This window comes from Mercenaria mercenaria, chromosome 3 (assembly GCF_021730395.1).
Source record: "Mercenaria mercenaria strain notata chromosome 3, MADL_Memer_1, whole genome shotgun sequence".
NCBI lineage: Eukaryota > Metazoa > Mollusca > Bivalvia > Venerida > Veneridae > Mercenaria > Mercenaria mercenaria.
Window position 1 is genome coordinate 7,935,351 of NC_069363.1, and position 16,605 is coordinate 7,951,955.

Here is a 16,605-nt window from a genome sequence, read left to right on the forward strand (position 1 = left end):
TTGCTTTGATATTTTGCATACTTGTTTACCATCATGACCCCAGTCTGTAAAAAGGAGGAGGCAACTCTATCAAGCATTTTGACTGAATAATGGCCCCTTTTCGACTTAGAATATGCTTATTGTAATGTTAAAGTTTTACTCATTGCTTATATTATACAATCAAGCACTGAGAATAGTCGAGCGTCCACTGTCCACTGACAGCTCTTGTTTGTAATTGATGTAATTACTTTGTTTTAAACAAAAATACTTGAATGTAAAATTGCACCTAGTATACTATGTTGCATTTTTATGAAAATCTTATTTTTCTCTTATAGTGTCTGTTGGTGTATGGTATACAAAGGGAGATAAAAAGATAGAATCTTGTTTGATATGAGATGAATAATTGTCTTTCCTGTATCACTATCAATTTTGTAGGATTGGGAAGTCATAGGTCACAGGGCAAGTGGGTGGATGATATTTACCAATTTTAAAAAGTAAGTTTACATTTTTCATAAATTTAATAGTATAATATTTCAGTATACTATATATATACCTATACAATCTTAATAGTTTAAAGACTTAATTTATTGCTGAATAATTGCCTAATTTAATTAAGGAAGATAAAGATAGTTTAATCATTTTCATCTGAAATCTTTGACCATTGTTCATTTGTTTATCATGATACAAACACTCATGTATATATCTATTGTTACCTTATATTGCTTCAACAGGAATTTTGCTAAATCCAGTATAAATAAATATCCAGTTAAGTAAAGAAAGAATATAGTTTAATTTGTATGTGTAGTTATGATAATATATCTTATTGCTGATAAAAAATACAACAAATATTATGTCAATCAATGTTGTGTTTCAACTTAAATGCTATCTTGGAATATTATGACAAACAGGATGTTTGATCAATGAATTATAGCCCGTCTGAAAAAGTAGAAATTAGTATCAGTTGGATACTGTAAATGCTTTTTAATACTTTCTTGTTTTATTGTCAATTTTGAAAAGGTACTGTAAAATCATTTAAATTCGTGCACATGAAATTTTGTGTTTTGAGCCAGAAAAGAAATTTTGTGGGGATATGAATGTGTGGCTTTCATCTTAACAAAATGATTGGATATCTCACTTACTTGTTGTGTTTTAATTTCATGGATTACCTCAGCCACAAAATACATTAAAATTTGCCACAAATGATAGTGATTTCACAGTAGTCAGCTTCTCATTAAGTCTGCCTATGTCATATTCTGATGGTCACATTTGGAATTGAAAGACATGTTAGATTTTTTTGTATATTTTACAGCATTGTGTAATGTGAAACAGAAGATGAGTGGTTCCGAAGAAAGTAAGGATTCCATTCACTGTGTGTCAATATCAGACACTCAGACGTGGGAAAAGGAGAAAAAATTTGTGGTATGTTTAATTTTTAGCTTGACTGTTTGTAGATTAAGGGGAGCTATTGTACTTTTACTGGTGTCAGCATCACATTCAGGTTTGGCACACTTCTAAGTTTCACAATTATCATCAAACTTATCATCAGAGATGATCTTCCTAAGGGACAGACATCAGATAGTGAAAGGTCATAGGTATCCTAAGGATCAAGGACACTGGGGTCAAATATTTTACTAGTGCTGGTTACAGTTTTGTGGCAAGCTTCTCTTTAGGAGCACAGTATTACATGACAAAAAAAATGCATTTATCCTTATACTTAAATATTTATGCTTTTAAATGATAAACAATTCTGTATTTTGTTCTTCAGCATGAGTTAAGCTAAAAATATCAATGTTAATGAACTTTAGCATGACAGTCCACATTAAAATGCTGTCACAAATGAGGTGGCATGCCCAGTATTTAGTTCTGTTGTTTCCATGAATGATTACTGTATGTATGAATCATGGTGTTTGTTTGCTCATGTTGAATAAGAAAAACAGCTGTGATTATTAAATACTGGTATTCAAGTGTTGCCATTCAGATATTTTCTGAGATGTGCCTCTTTGCCCTTCAAGGAATTATGTCTCCCCCACCCTCCCCACTCTCAACACACACACACACACACACACACACACACACACACATTGGGGGAGACATATGTTTTTGCCCTGTCCGTCAGCCACACTTTATTTCTGATCAGTAACTAGGGAACCATTTGACCTAGAACCTTCAGACTTAATAGGGTGGCAGGGTTTTTGGAGTAGATGACCCCTATTGTTTTTGGGGTCACTCCATCAAAGGTCAAGGTCACAGGGGCCTGAACATGGAAAACCATTTCCAATCAATAATTTTAGAACTACTTGACCCAGAATGTTGAATATTCATAGGATGATTGGACATGCAGAGTCAATGACCCTTATTGATTTTGAGGTCACTCTGCTCAAGGTCAAGGACACAGGGGCCTGAACATTGAAAACCATTTCCGATCAGTAACTTGAGAACAACTTGACCCAGGATGTTGAAACTTCATAGATGATTGGACATGCAGAGTAGATGACCCCTATTGATTTTGGGGTCACTCTAGTAAAGGTCAAGGTCACAGACCAGAACATGGAAATCCATTTCCGATCAATAACTTGAGAATCATTGGACGCAGAACCTTCAAACTATATAGGGTGATAGGACTTACATAGAGTAGATAAACACTAATGTATTTTTTGGTCACTCCATCAAAGGTCAAGGTCACAGGGTCATCTGTCCGTCACACTTCTTTTTCGATCAATAACTGGAGAACCATTTGACCTAGAACCTTCAAACTTCATAGGATGATAGGGCTTACAAAGTAGATGACCCCTATTATTTTTGGGGTTACTCGATGAAAGGTCAAGGTCACAGGAGCCTGAACATGGAAACTGTTTCTGATCAACGTCTTGAGAACCGTTTCCGATCAATAACTTGTGAACCATTTGACCCAGAAACTTCAAACTTCATAGGGTGATAGGACGTACAGACTAGATGACCCTGATTGTTTTTAGGGCCACTTGAGCAAAGGTCAAGGTCACAGGGACCTGAACATGGAAAACTTTTTCCGATCAATAACTTAAGAACCATTTGACCCAGAATGTTGAAACTTCATAGGATGATTGGACATGCAGAGTAGATGACATCTATTGATTTTGGGGCCACTCCATCAAAGGTCAAGAACATGGAAAACCATTTCCAATCCATAACTTAAGAACCACTAGGCACAGAATGTTGAAACTTCGTGGGATGATTGGAAATGCAGAGTAGATGATCCCTACTGCAGCCAATCATCAGTGTCTCTTTGACTTTCGCTCCTGTCCTCTATTGACTTCTTGCCTATTACTATTATGCATTGGGGAAGACATGCGCTTTTCTACAAAAGCATCTTCTAGTTTTTTCAGGCATGGGCGACACCTGGTTAGAACCACCAGCTTTCCATAAGCCAGCTAGATGACTTCCTCTCATGGAGAATGCTACACGCAAAGCAAAGTTTCGAGCCCATAATTTGTGTTGCATTTTCTTGTGTAAATATATTTGCCTAGGTCACAGTTTCATTAGAATTTAGCAAATTTAATTTTCAAAAAAATCATTGTCTAAAAGGTTTCCAAAAAAGTTTTTTTAAGTGTTTAGTAGTATGGTTTTAAATGCAGATTAAACATTTTTTTGTTATGTGGGACAGTCAGTTCTTTCTTGAAGCTGATGCAAGGGGGAGAATTCATAGTGGCTTATTCAATAGGGGATTGAGGATAACTGAACGCTTTATTTACTGGGTAATATCTCTTGTCATCGGCTGTCAAAGAATGCTGAAATTTGATGTCTCTACAATAAATTTAAAATTAAATGAAGTGTAGAGACTTACCCTAAGCCCTCTTTACACAAGGGAAACAATCTGTTTATAGAGTGAAATTGTGGAGTGAACACCGTTTGACAGTCATAATCCTGTCCATGTTATACCAGTGCAATAGAAAAGTAAGCTATCTATGTTACCTGCTATACATGATAACACAGTCATGCATCTAACAGTCTTGAAGTTGTTTTCTTTGATTTTCTCATATTTCTAGATATTTTTCCCATACGTTGACGCATGATTATATACAGGTAGCAGAGATCATTCTCTTTCCAGCAATAGCTTTCTGAACTAATTTTACCTTGTGAAATTCTGTGGGTTTTAACATTTTAAAAAAAAAGGTCTGTTTGTTGACAAATTTCACCACAAAAATGTCACAGTTTCCCACAGGCATTAAATGATTTGATCTTTACATATTTTTCTTTTCAAAGTGCTGATCTTTACAGTAATTGCTACTATTTCTGCATGATTTTTTTGTGCCTAGCGGTAAAAAGTGCATGCTTTGCATGAGATACTACGTACATAGCCACCTAATCCTACAATAAAGTTTTAGCAGAGTTGTCTCCATTTTAGCTCACCAGAGCACATAGTGCTCAAGGTGAGCTATTGTGACCGGTCATTGTCCAGCGTCCGTCGGCGTGCGGTGTCTGTCGTCAGTTGTGCGTCAACATTTGCCTTGTGAACACTCTAGAGGCCACATTTGTGGCCCAATCTTTATGAAACTTGGTCAGAATGTTTGTCTTGATGATCTCTAGGTCAAGTTCGAAACTGGGTCATGTTGGGTCAAAAACTAGGTCAGTAGGCCAGATCAAAGGAAAAGCATGTGAACACTCCAGAGGCCACATTTGTGACCCAATCTTTATGAAACTTGATCAGAATGTTTGTCTTGATGATCTCTAGATCAAGTTCCAAACTGGGTCATATGGGTTCAAAAACTAGGTCAGTAGGCCAGATCAAAGGAAAAGCTTGTGAAAACTCCAGAGGCCACATTTGTGACCCAATTTTTAGCTCACCAGAGCACAAAGTGCTCAAGGTGAGCTATTGTGACCAGTTATTGTCCTGCGTCCGTCGGTGTCAGTCGTGCGTTGTGCGTCGTCTGTCAACATTTGCCTTGTGAACACTCTTAGAGACCCCATTTTTGATCCAATCTTTATGAAACTTGGTCAGAATGTTTGTCTTGATGACCGCTAGGTCGAGTTCGAAACTGGGTCATGTGGGATCAAAAATTAGGTCAGTAGGTCAGATCAAAGGAAAAGCTTGTGAACACTCTAGAGACCACAATTGTGACCCAATCTTTATGAAACTTATTCAGAATGTTAGTCTTGATGATCTCTAGGTCAGGTTCGAAACTGGGTCATGTGGGTTCAAAAACTAGGTCATAGGTCAGATCAAATGAAAAGCTTGTGAGCACTCTAAAGACCACATTTTTGACCCAATCTTTAGGAAACTTGGTCAGAATGTTTGTCTTGATGATCTTTAGGTCAAGTTCCAAACTGGGTCGTGTGGGGTCAAAAGCTATGTCAGTAGGTCAGATCAATGGAAAAGCTTGTGAAAACCCTAGAGACCACATTTTTGACCCAATTTATGAAACATGGTCAGAACGTTAGTCTTGATAATCTCTAGGTCAAGTCCGAAACTGGGTCATGTGGGGTCAAAAACTAGGTCAGTACATCAGATCAAAGAAATAGCTTGTGAACACTCTAGAGACCACATTTATGACCCAATCTTTATGAAACCTGATCAGTATATTAGTATTGATGATCTCTAGGTCAAGGTTGAATCTGGGTCATGTATGGTCAAAAACTAGGTCAGTAGGTCAGATCAGTGGAAAAGCTTGTGAACACTCTAGAGGCCACAGTTGTGACCCAATATTTATGAAACTTAGTCAGAAAGTTTGGCTTGATGATTTCTAGGTCAAGTTTCAATCTGAGTCATGTGAGGTCAAAAACTAGGTCACCTGGTCAAAATCAAAGGTAAAGCTTGTGAATACTTTAGAGGCCACATTTGTGACTCAATCTTTATGAAATTGGGTCAGAATGTTTGTCTTAATCATTTCTAGGTCAAGTTTGAATCTAGGTCATGTGGGGTCAAAGACTAGGTCACTAGGCCAGATCAAAGGAAAATCTTTTCAACACTCTAGAAACCACAGTTTAAGTTTGAAACTCATGGGAATTAGTCAGAATGTTTGTTTTGATAATCTATAGGTCAAGTTTGAATATGGGTCATGTGGGGTCAAAAACTAGGTCACCGGTCAAATCAAAGGAAAAGCTTGTGAACACTCTAGAAGCCACAGTTGTAACCAAATCTTTATGAAATTTAGTCAGAATGTTTGTCTTGATGATCTTTAGGTCAAGTTAAACTCTTGGTCATGTGGGGTCAAAAACTAGGTCAGAAGGCCAGATCAACTCTGGTGAGCGATGTATAGGGCCATCATGGCCCTCTTGTTTCCAGATATTTTACCCAGGATCTTTTTTTTCCAGCTCAAATTACTCTTTTTTTCAAAAAATGATATCTAAAATATTTTTTCAGACTGCGTTCTCTGATGCAGTTAATTACATATATATTTAAAATAGATAGTGCCTACTTGAAGTTTGTATTTTTAGTTACAATGCCTATGAAGTGTCTGAAAATAAATCCTGTCAGGAAAATTAAATTTGCTCCAATGAGACCCAGTGAGGTCTGGGAGAAATGAATGTTTTAGTCAGGTATACATTGAAAGTACAGTGCTTTTTGGAACTTTGATAAAAGGCTGATTTTGGAAACTTGTCTTTCTTTAGGGTTTTTACTTTACAAATAACCTCTGTAGGCAGGGCTGCAGCCCATGGGAAGATGAAGAAAAACTCAAACTTCCTCATCCCAATGAGGACAGTGTTTACAGCTGGTGAGAAATCCAAGCTAGTTATGTAAATTTTCAGCTCTTTGCTTGAGAACAAAAATTCTCTGTATTTAAATATAATACTTCCTTACTCTTAAATTAATTTGATTGACATTATTTGGTTTTTAGACATTTATAACTCTTTCAAAGAAGAAATTCCAGTTTAAAATAGACATTTATATAAGGAAGTGAAATCATAAAATTTAATTTAATTGTGATGTTTAAGAGAAATGAACATCTATTAGTAGTGTGTGAAGTTTCTCTTGTATATCTTTGGCTGGTTAGAATTTTGCAGGAACCATTAAGGGGCAAATTACATGTAAATACAGTGTTGCTGAGGTAAAGATTGTGAGGAAATCCAATTCAGGGTTAAAACATATATATAGAAAAAGCATGAATAAGGAAGGGGAGGTGCTGGGCTGAACTGGTCTCTGGTCATTTGGTCCTATAGTCATATATGCAGACACCATTTGTACTGATCAAAAACCACTAGAGGCCATGTTTGATATCAGGTCTAGGCTTTTCTTAGTTATACAGCTTAATTAAAGACCTTTGAAATAATCACATTAAAATATAACTTAATTAGACATTTTTAGAAGAGATCAAATGAAGAACAACTGTAAGATTATAAAAATAACCTTTTCACCTGTTGTCATTTTGACATAATTATGAAAAGGGGCATTATTTCTGTTACTAGGAAGTTTTAGTATGTGTATAGAATGACCAACAAGGAAGAGTTTATTAAATGACGATGATCATATTTTTTGGGGATGGTTATTATTCACACATTTACACAATTAATTACAACTTTATCTAATTATCTAACATTATGTTGAATAATGTAGCAATCTACAAGTCCTATAAGTCTTTAAAAGTAAAAATGATTGATTAGTGTCTATATAATATGAAAAAAGACAATGCAAAACATATTCATATGCTATTTGTACTACTTAATTGCCTGGTCTAATTCTAAACAGTTGTCCAAATCATTAGTCTGGGAATTAGAATTTTGGCACTGTGCAAATCCAGAATAAATACCATGAAATAAGTCATATTCATTTGGGACTAAGTTTCATGGATTTTGTTGTTGCATCAATTCTTAAAATTATTTCCCAACAAATATGTTCCCATTCTTTTTTCTTGATAAATAGAAATTAATAAATTCATATCCCCATGAAATACGGCAGCTGCTGTGGCAAAATTTTATAGCCTCAAAATTACATGATTTTACAGTAATTCCAAAGCTGCTAAATGTTTAGTTGCATGTCTAAGGTACTATTTCTAGCTAATGTATATTTTTGTGCCAATTTGGAAAGGAACAGTTAATCATCTTATCTTGCATGTAATATCCGTTGTCAGTTACAAGTAATTATTTAGATCCCATGACCAAAATTAGCCATCATTTCTTGCAGATGTGTTAAAGTAATTTTCTTTATTTTGAGAAAGTCAATCCCATGTACTGTACAAGTTTAGGTATTTGTCTGTCAGTCAGTGTTGAGGGTATGATCTATTTTATTGACTTCTTCTAATCAGAAGAGGGGCTGGATATTTCATAGCTCCTGTGGTAGATATTATATACAGGATAGGGCCTTCTAGGAACCCTGTAATAGGATTATTGTACTCGTGACTGTATAATCCTCTCACACTTTTGGCAGAGTTAGTTAGTCCTGCCATGGAGGATATTCAAAGACTATTCAGTAACAGTAACCTTTGAAGGGTGTTGGCTAGACTAGCTCCTAGACTATGATATTTTTAGCTCACCTGTCACAAAGTGACAAGGTGAGCTTTTGTGATCGCGCAGTGTCCGTCGTCCGTCGTCCGTCCGTCCGTGCGTCCTTCCGTCCGTAAACTTTTTGCTTGTGACCACTCTAGAGGTCACATTTTTCATGGGATCTTTATGAAAATTGGTCAGAATGTTCATCTTGATGATATCTAGGTCAAGTTCGAAACTGGGTCATGTGCGGTCAAAAACTAGGTCAGTAGGTCTAAAAATAGAAAAACCTTGTGACCACTCTAGAGGTCACATTTTTCATGGGATCTTCATGAAAGTTGGTCAGAATGTTCATCTTGATGATATCTAGGTCAAGTTCGAAACTGGGTCACGTGCGGTCAAAAACTAGGTCAGTAGGTCTAAAAATAGAAAAACCTTGTGACCACTCTAGAGGTCACATTTTTCATGGGATCTTCATGAAAATTGGTCAGAATGTTCATCTTGATGATATCGAGGTCAAGTTCGAAACTGGGTCACGTGCGGTCAAAAACTAGGTCAGTAGGTCTAAAAATAGAAAAACTTTGTGACCACTCTAGAGGTCACATTTTTCATGGGATCTTCATGAAAGTTGGTCAGAATGTTCATCTTGATGATATCTAGGTCAAGTTTGAAACTGGGTCACGTGCAGTCAAAAACTAGGTCAGTAGGTCTAAAAATAGAAAAACCTTGTGACCACTCTAGAGGTCACATTTTTCATGGGATCTTTATGAAAGTTGGTCAGAACGTTCATCTTGATGATATCTAGGTCAAGTTCGAAACTGGGTCACGTGCCTTCAAAAACTAGGTCAGTAGGTCTTAAAAATAGAAAAAACCTTGTGACCACTCTAGAGGTCACATTTTTCATGGGATCTTCATGAAAGTTGGTCAGAACGTTCATCTTGATGATATCTAGGTCAAGTTCGAAACTGGGTCACGTGCCTTCAAAAACTAGGTCAGTAGGTCTAAAAATAGAAAAACCTTGTGACCACTCTAGAGGTCACATTTTTCATGGGATCTTCATGAAAGTTGGTCAGAACGTTCATCTTGATGATATCTAGGTCAAGTTCGAAACTGGGTCACGTGCCTTCAAAAACTAGGTCAGTAGGTCTAAAAATAGAAAAACCTTGTGACCACTCTAGAGGTCACATTTTTCATGGGATCTTCATGAAAGTTGGTCAGAATGTTCATCTTGATGATTTCTAGGTCAAGTTCGAAACTGGGTTACGTGCGGTCAAAAACTAGGTCAGTAGGTCTAAAAATAGAAAAACCTTGTGACCACTCTAGAGGTCACATTTTTCATGGGATCTTTATGAAAGTTGGTCAGAATGTTCATCTTGATGATATCTAGGTCAAGTTCGAAACTGGGTCACGTGCCTTCAAAAACTAGGTCAGTAGGTCTAAAAATAGAAAAACCTTGTGACCTCTCTAAAGGCCATATTTTTCATGGGATCTGTATGAAAGTTGGTCTGAATGTTCATCTTGATGATATCTAGGTCAAGTTCGAAACTGGGTCACGTGCTGTCAAAAACTAGGTCAGTAGGTCTAAAAATAGAAAAAAAAACGATGTCATACTAAAAACTGGGTCATGTGGGAAGAGGTGAGCGATTCAGGACCATCATGGTCCTCTTGTTTTTATTTTTTATTAGCTCACCTGTCACAAAGTGACAAGGTGAGCTTTTGTGATCGCGCGGCGTCCGTCGTCCGTCCGTGCGTGCGTGCATGCGTGCGTCCGTGCGTCCGTAAACTTTTGCTTGTGACCACTCTAGAGGTCACATTTTTCATGGGATCTTTATGAAAGATGGTCAGAATGTTCACCTTGATGATATCTAGGTCAAGTTCGAAACTGGGTCACGTGCCGTCAAAAACTAGGTCAGTAGGTCTAAAAATAGAAAAACCTTGTGACCTCTCTAGAGGCCATATATTTCACAAGAGCTTCATGAAAATTGGTCAGAACGTTCACCTTGATGATATCTAGGTCAAGTTCGAAACTGGGTAACGTGCCTTCAAAAACTAGGTCAGTAGGTCAAATAATAGAAAAACCTTGTGACCTCTCTAGAGGCCATATTTTTCATGGGATCTTTATGAAAGTTGGTCTGAATGTTCATCTTGATGATATCTAGGTCAAGTTCGAAACTGGGTCACGTGCGGTCAAAAACTAGGTCAGTAGGTCTAAAAATAGAAAAACCTTGTGACCTCTCTAGAGGCCATATATTTCACAAGATCTTCATGAAAATTAATCAGAACGTTCACCTTGATGATATCTAGGTCAAGATCGAAACTGGGTCATGTGCCATCAAAAACTAGGTCAGTAGGTCAAATAATAGAAAAACCTTGTGACCTCTCTAAAGGCCATATTTTTCATGGGATCTGTATGAAAGTTGGTCTGAATGTTCATCTTGATGATATCTAGGTCAAGTTCGAAACTGGGTCACGTTCGGTCAAAAGCTAGGTCAGTAGGTCTAAAAATAGAAAAACCTTGTGACCTCTCTAGAGGCCATATATTTCATGAAATCTTCATGAAAATTGGTCAGAATGTTCACCTTGATGATATCTAAATCAAGTTCGAAAGTGGGTCACGTGCCATCAAAAGCTAGGTCAGTAGGTCAAATAATAGAAAAACCTTGTGACCTCTCTAGAGGCCATATTTTCCATGGGATCTGTATGAAAGTTGGTCTGAATGTTCATCTTGATGATATCTAGGTCAAGTTCGAAAGTGGGTCACGTGCCGTCAAAAACTAGGTCAGTAGGTCAAATAATAGAAAAACCTTGTGACCTCTCTAAAGGCCATATTTTTCAATGGATCTTCATGAAGGTTGGTCTGAATGTTCATCTTGATGATATCTAGGTCAAGATCGAAACAGGGTCATGTGCGGTTAAAAACTAGGTCAGTAGGTCTAAAAATAGAAAAACCTTGTGACCTCTCTAGAGGCCATACTTGTGAATGGATCTCCATAAAAATTGGTCAGAATGTTCATCTTGATGATATTTAGGTCAAGTTGGAAAGTGGGTCACGTGCCATCAAAAAGTAGGTCAGTAGGTCAAATAATGAAAAAACGTTGTGACCTCTCTAGAGGCCATATTTTTCATGGGATCTGTATGAAAGTTGGTCTGAATGTTTATCTTGATGATATCTAGGTCAAGTTTGAAACTGGGTCAACTGCGATCAAAAACTAGGTCAGTAGGTCTTGAAATAGAAAAACCTTGTGACCTCTCTAGAGGCCATACCCTTGAATGGATCTTCATGAAAATTGGTCAGAATGTTCACCTTGATGATATCTAGGTCAAGTTTGAAACTGGGTCACGTGCCTTAAAAAACTAGGTCAATAGGTCAAATAATAGAAAAACCTTGTGACCTCTCTAGAGACCATATTTTTCAATGGATCTTCATGAAAATTGGTCAGAATTTTTATCTTGATAATATCTAGGTCAAGTTCAAAACTGGGTCACATGAGCTCAAAAACTAGGTCACTATGTCAAATAATAGAAAAAACGACGTCATACTCAAAACTGGATCATGTGGGAAGAGGTGAGCGATTCAGGACCATCATGGTCCTCTTGTTTTATATGCCCAAAGGGACGTATTATGTTATACCCCGGTGTCCATCGGTCCGTTAGCATTTTCGTGTCCGCTCTGTAACTCTTGAACCCCTTAAAGGATTTCAGAGAAACTTGACACAAATGTTCACCACATTGGGACGATGTGCAGAGTGCATGTTCTGGATGTCTCGCTTCAAGGTCAAGGTAACACTTAGGGGTCAAAGGTCATATTAGTGTGTTTCGTGTCACCTCTGTAACTCCTGACCCCCTTGAAGGATTTCAAAGAAACTTGACACAAATGTTCACCACATCGAGACGATGTGCAGAGTGCATATTCCGGAAGGCTCGCTTCAAGGTCAAGGTCACACTTAGGGGTCATATGAGTGTGTTTCGTGTCCGCTCTGTAACTATTGAACTGCTTAAAGGATTGTAAATAAACTTGGCACAACTGTTCACCACATCGAGACAACGTGCAGAGCACATATTCTTGATGTCTTGCATCAAGGTCAAGGTCACACTTAGGAGTCAAGGGTCATTGCTCTGTAATGCTTGAACCCCTTGGAGGATTTCGAAACTTGACACAAATGTTCACCACATTGAGACGATGTGCAGAGCTTATGTTCTGGATGGCTAGCTACAAGGTCAAGGTTACACTTAGTGGTCAAAGGTCATACCTTCGGGCGTATATTGCTCTGCATTGCTTTGCTCTTGTTAAAAGCTTGTATAGGTATTTCTTACACTTTCACATATTTCTAGCTCACCTGTCACAAAGTGACAAGGTGAGCTTTTGTGATCACGCGTCGTCCGTGCGTGTGTCCATAAACTTTTGCTTGTGACCACTCTAGAGGTCACATTTTTTGTGGGATCTTTATTAAAGTTGGTCAGAATGTTCATCTTGATGATATTTAGGTCAAGTTCGAAACTGGGTCACGTGCCATCAAAAACTAGGTCAGTAGGTCTAAAAATAGAAAAACCTTGTGACCTCTCTAGAGGCCATATATTTCACAAGATCTTCATGAAAATTGGTGAGACCGTTCACCTTAATGATATCTGATAGAAAAACCTTGTGACCTCTCTAAAGGCCATATTTTTCACGGGATCTGTATGAAAGTTGGTCTGAATGTTCATCTTGATGATATGTAGGTCAAGTTCGAAACTGGGTCAAGTGCCATCAAAAACTAGGTCAGTAGGTCTAAAAATAGAAAAACCTTGTGACCTCTCTAGAGGCCATATATTTCATGCGATCTTCATGAAAATTGGTCAGAATGTTCACCTTGATGATATCTAGATCAAGTTCGAAAGTGGGTCACATGCCATCAAAAGCTAGGTCAGTAGGTCAAATAATAGAAAAACCTTGTGACCTCTCTAGAGGCCATATTTTTCATGGGATCTTTATGAAAGTTGGTCAGAATGTTCATCTTGATGATATCTATGTCAAGTTTGAAAGTGGGTCATGTGCCGTCAAAAACGAGGTCAGTGGGTCAAATAATAGAAAAACCTTGTGACCTCTCTAAAGGCCATATTTTTCATGGGATCTGTATGAAAGTTGGTCTGAATGTTCATCTTGATGATATCTAGGTCAAGTTTGAAACAGGGTCATGTGCGGTCAAAAACTAGGTCAGTAGGTCTAAAAATAGAAGAACCTTGTGACCTCTCTAGAGGCCATACTTGTGAATGGATCTCCATAAATATTGGTCAGAATGTTCATCTTGATGATATCTAGGTCAGGTTCAAAAGTTGGTCACGTGCCCAGTAGGTCAAATAATGGAAAAACGTTTTGACCTCTCTAGAGGCCATATTTTTCATGGGATCTGTATGAAAATTGGTCTGAATGTTTAACTTGATGATATATAGGTCAGGTTTGAAACTGGGTCAACTGCGATCAAAAACTAGGTCAGTAGGTCTTGAAATAGAAAATCCTTGTGACCTCTCTAGAGGCCATACCCTTGAGTGGATCTTCATGAAAATTGGTCAGAATGTTCACCTTGATGATATCTAGGTCAAGTTTGAAACTGGGTCATGTGCCTTAAAAAACTAGGTCAGTAGGTCAAATAATAAAATAACCTTGTGACCTCTCTAGAGGCCATACTTTTCGTGGGATCTGTATGAAAGTTGGTCTGAATGTTCATCTTGATGATATCTAGGTCAAGTTTGAAACTGGGTCAACTGCGGTCAAAAACTAGGTCAGTAGGTCTAAAATTATTAAAATCTTTTGACCTCTCTAGAGGCCGTATTTTTCAATTGATCTTCATGAAAATTGATCTGAATGTTCACCTTGATGATATCTAGGTCAGTTTCGAAACTGGGTCACGTGCAGTCAAAAACTAGGCCAGTAGGTATAAAAATAGAAAAACCTTGTGACCTCTCTAGAGGCCATATTTTTCATGAGATCTTCATGAAAATTTGTGAGAATGTTCCCCTTGATGATATCTAGATAAAGTTCAAAACAGGGTCACGTACCTTCGAAAACTAGGTCAATAGGTCAAATAATAGAAAAACCTTGTGACCTCTCTAGAGACCATATTTTTCAATAGATCTTCATGAAAATTGGTCAGAATTTTTATCTTGATAATATCTAGGTCAAGTTCAAAACTGAGTCACATGAGCTCAAAAACTAGGTCACTATGTCAAATAATAGAAAAAATGACGTCATACTCAAAACTGGGTCATGTGGGAAGAGGTGAGCGATTCAGGACCATCATGGTCCTCTTGTTTTTAAATTGTGAATGTAGCCAGTCTATATCCTTTGTCCAATATCATATATGATAATATTACAGCCAGTTCTCTATGAAAATCTCTAAAATAGACTTGCATTTGTCACTATCACATAAAATAAGAGAAAAATTACAAAAGTTGAAGATTTGTAACAAATTCTTTATTATCAGTCTAGTGGCTAGTCTAGGTTTTGGCTTATAGTACAAGGGACCCGATAGTTTGCATTATACAAAGGGAGTAAATCAGAAGTAGGTTGAAAGTGTATTTTATGTAACAGGACTTTTAAGTCTCTTTCATGTGACAAGACTTACAGAGAAGTATGTTTAGAGTATTTTTCATGTAACTAAGTATGTGTAGAGTCTCTTTCATGTAACAGGACTTAGAGGGAAGTAGGCTTTGAGTCTCTCTTATGTAACATGATTAGGGAGAAGTACGTTTAGAGTCTGTTTCATGTAACAGGACTAAGGAGAAGTATGTTTAAAGTCTCTTTCATGTAACAGGACTAAGGAGAAGTAAGTTTAGAGTCTGTTTCATGTAACAGGACTAAGGGGAAGTGGGTTTAGAGTCTGTTATATAAAATGGAACTAAAGGGGAAGTAGGTTAAATGTCACTTCCATTAAATGGGAATAAGGGGGGATGTATGTTAAGAGTCTATTTCATTTAACAGGATTTAGGGTGGATGTATGTTTAGAATCTTTTTCATGTTACGAGACTAAGGGGGAAGTATGGTTAGATTCTTTTTCATGTAATATGAATATTGGGGAATGATGTTTAGTGTCTCTTTTTATGTAACAGGACTAAGTGAGAAGTATGTTTAGGATCTCTTCCATGTAACAGGACTAAGTGAGAAGTATGTTTAGGATCTCTTCCATGTAATAGGACTAAGGGGAAGTAGGTTTAGAGTCTTTTTTCATGCAATATTATGATTAGAATCTCTTTCATGTAACAGGACCAAGAGGAAGTAGGTTTAGAATATGTTACATGCAATGGGCAGAAGGGGAAGTTGGTTTAGAGTCTCTTTCATGAAATGGAAGTAAGAGGGAAGTATGTTTTGTCTCTTTCATTTAACAAGACTAGTTGAATCTCTTTCATGTAAGGGAACTAAGGGGGAAGTAGAGTTAGTTTCTCTTTCATGTACACTATGAGGGAGGTATTTTTCTTTTCATGTTAAAAAGGTCTAAATGGGAAGTATGTTTAGATCCACTTTCATGTTGCAGGACTAAGGTAGAAATATGTTTAAAGTCTTTTTCATGTAACAGGACTAAAGGACTAAGGGATGAGTATGTTGAGTATTTTTCATGTATCTAGACTAAGGGGGAAGCATATTAAGAGTCTGTTGTATGCAACAAGACTAAGGGTAAGCATGTTGTGTCTCACAGTTTTTGTGGGAGTGTGACAGAAAATATGCACTGGAAATTCCTCTAGGGCAATTTCACACATATATGTAAAATGAACTCCGTCTTAAAAAATATGAAAATTTTCATCCTAGAATAATTTCTTATACCAGTGACATTTTGGTACAAATTCAGTGCTGTCAATACCAAATTTTAAGACAGTTTATTTCTCACAGCATTCTAAGTAAATGTAAGGAAAAGCCTCTAGTCAACTTATGAATGTCATACAGCTAATTCATTACAGTGTACCAAATTACAGAGCTGAAATTATCCTGTTACAACAAAAAAGTTGTTTGGCTTAGATACCAACCGAAGGGATGTATTATGTTATGACGCCTTTGTCTGTCCATCTGTTTGTCTGCCCGTCCATCCGTTAGCAGGGTCAAGGTTCAAGGTCAGGGTCACTCTTAGGGGTCAAAGGTCATATGACTTTGTTTAGGGGTCAATGGTCATACCTTTGGGCGTATATTGCTCCGCATTGTGGTGCTCTTGTTTAGATCATTGGATGTACATCGTCCATCCATTTGTTGTCAACAATTTCTTTAAA

The 16,605-nt window shown here is 37.3% G+C and overlaps 1 protein-coding gene across 2 annotated transcripts in view; it reads left to right on the forward strand.

Annotated features, from left to right (window-relative positions):
- The first annotated feature begins 1,288 nt into the window (after positions 1–1,288).
- The window catches only part of LOC123525494 (serine/threonine-protein kinase Sgk2-like), a 145,750-nt gene continuing 130,433 nt past the window's right edge, over positions 1,289–16,605 (forward strand). For both annotated transcript variants that reach the window (XM_053537826.1, XM_053537825.1), the window contains exon 1: positions 1,289–1,398. In XM_053537826.1, coding sequence (XP_053393801.1) covers positions 1,312–1,398 — 87 coding nt within the window. In that variant the 5' untranslated portion in view covers positions 1,289–1,311. The remainder of the gene's footprint in view (positions 1,399–16,605) is intronic.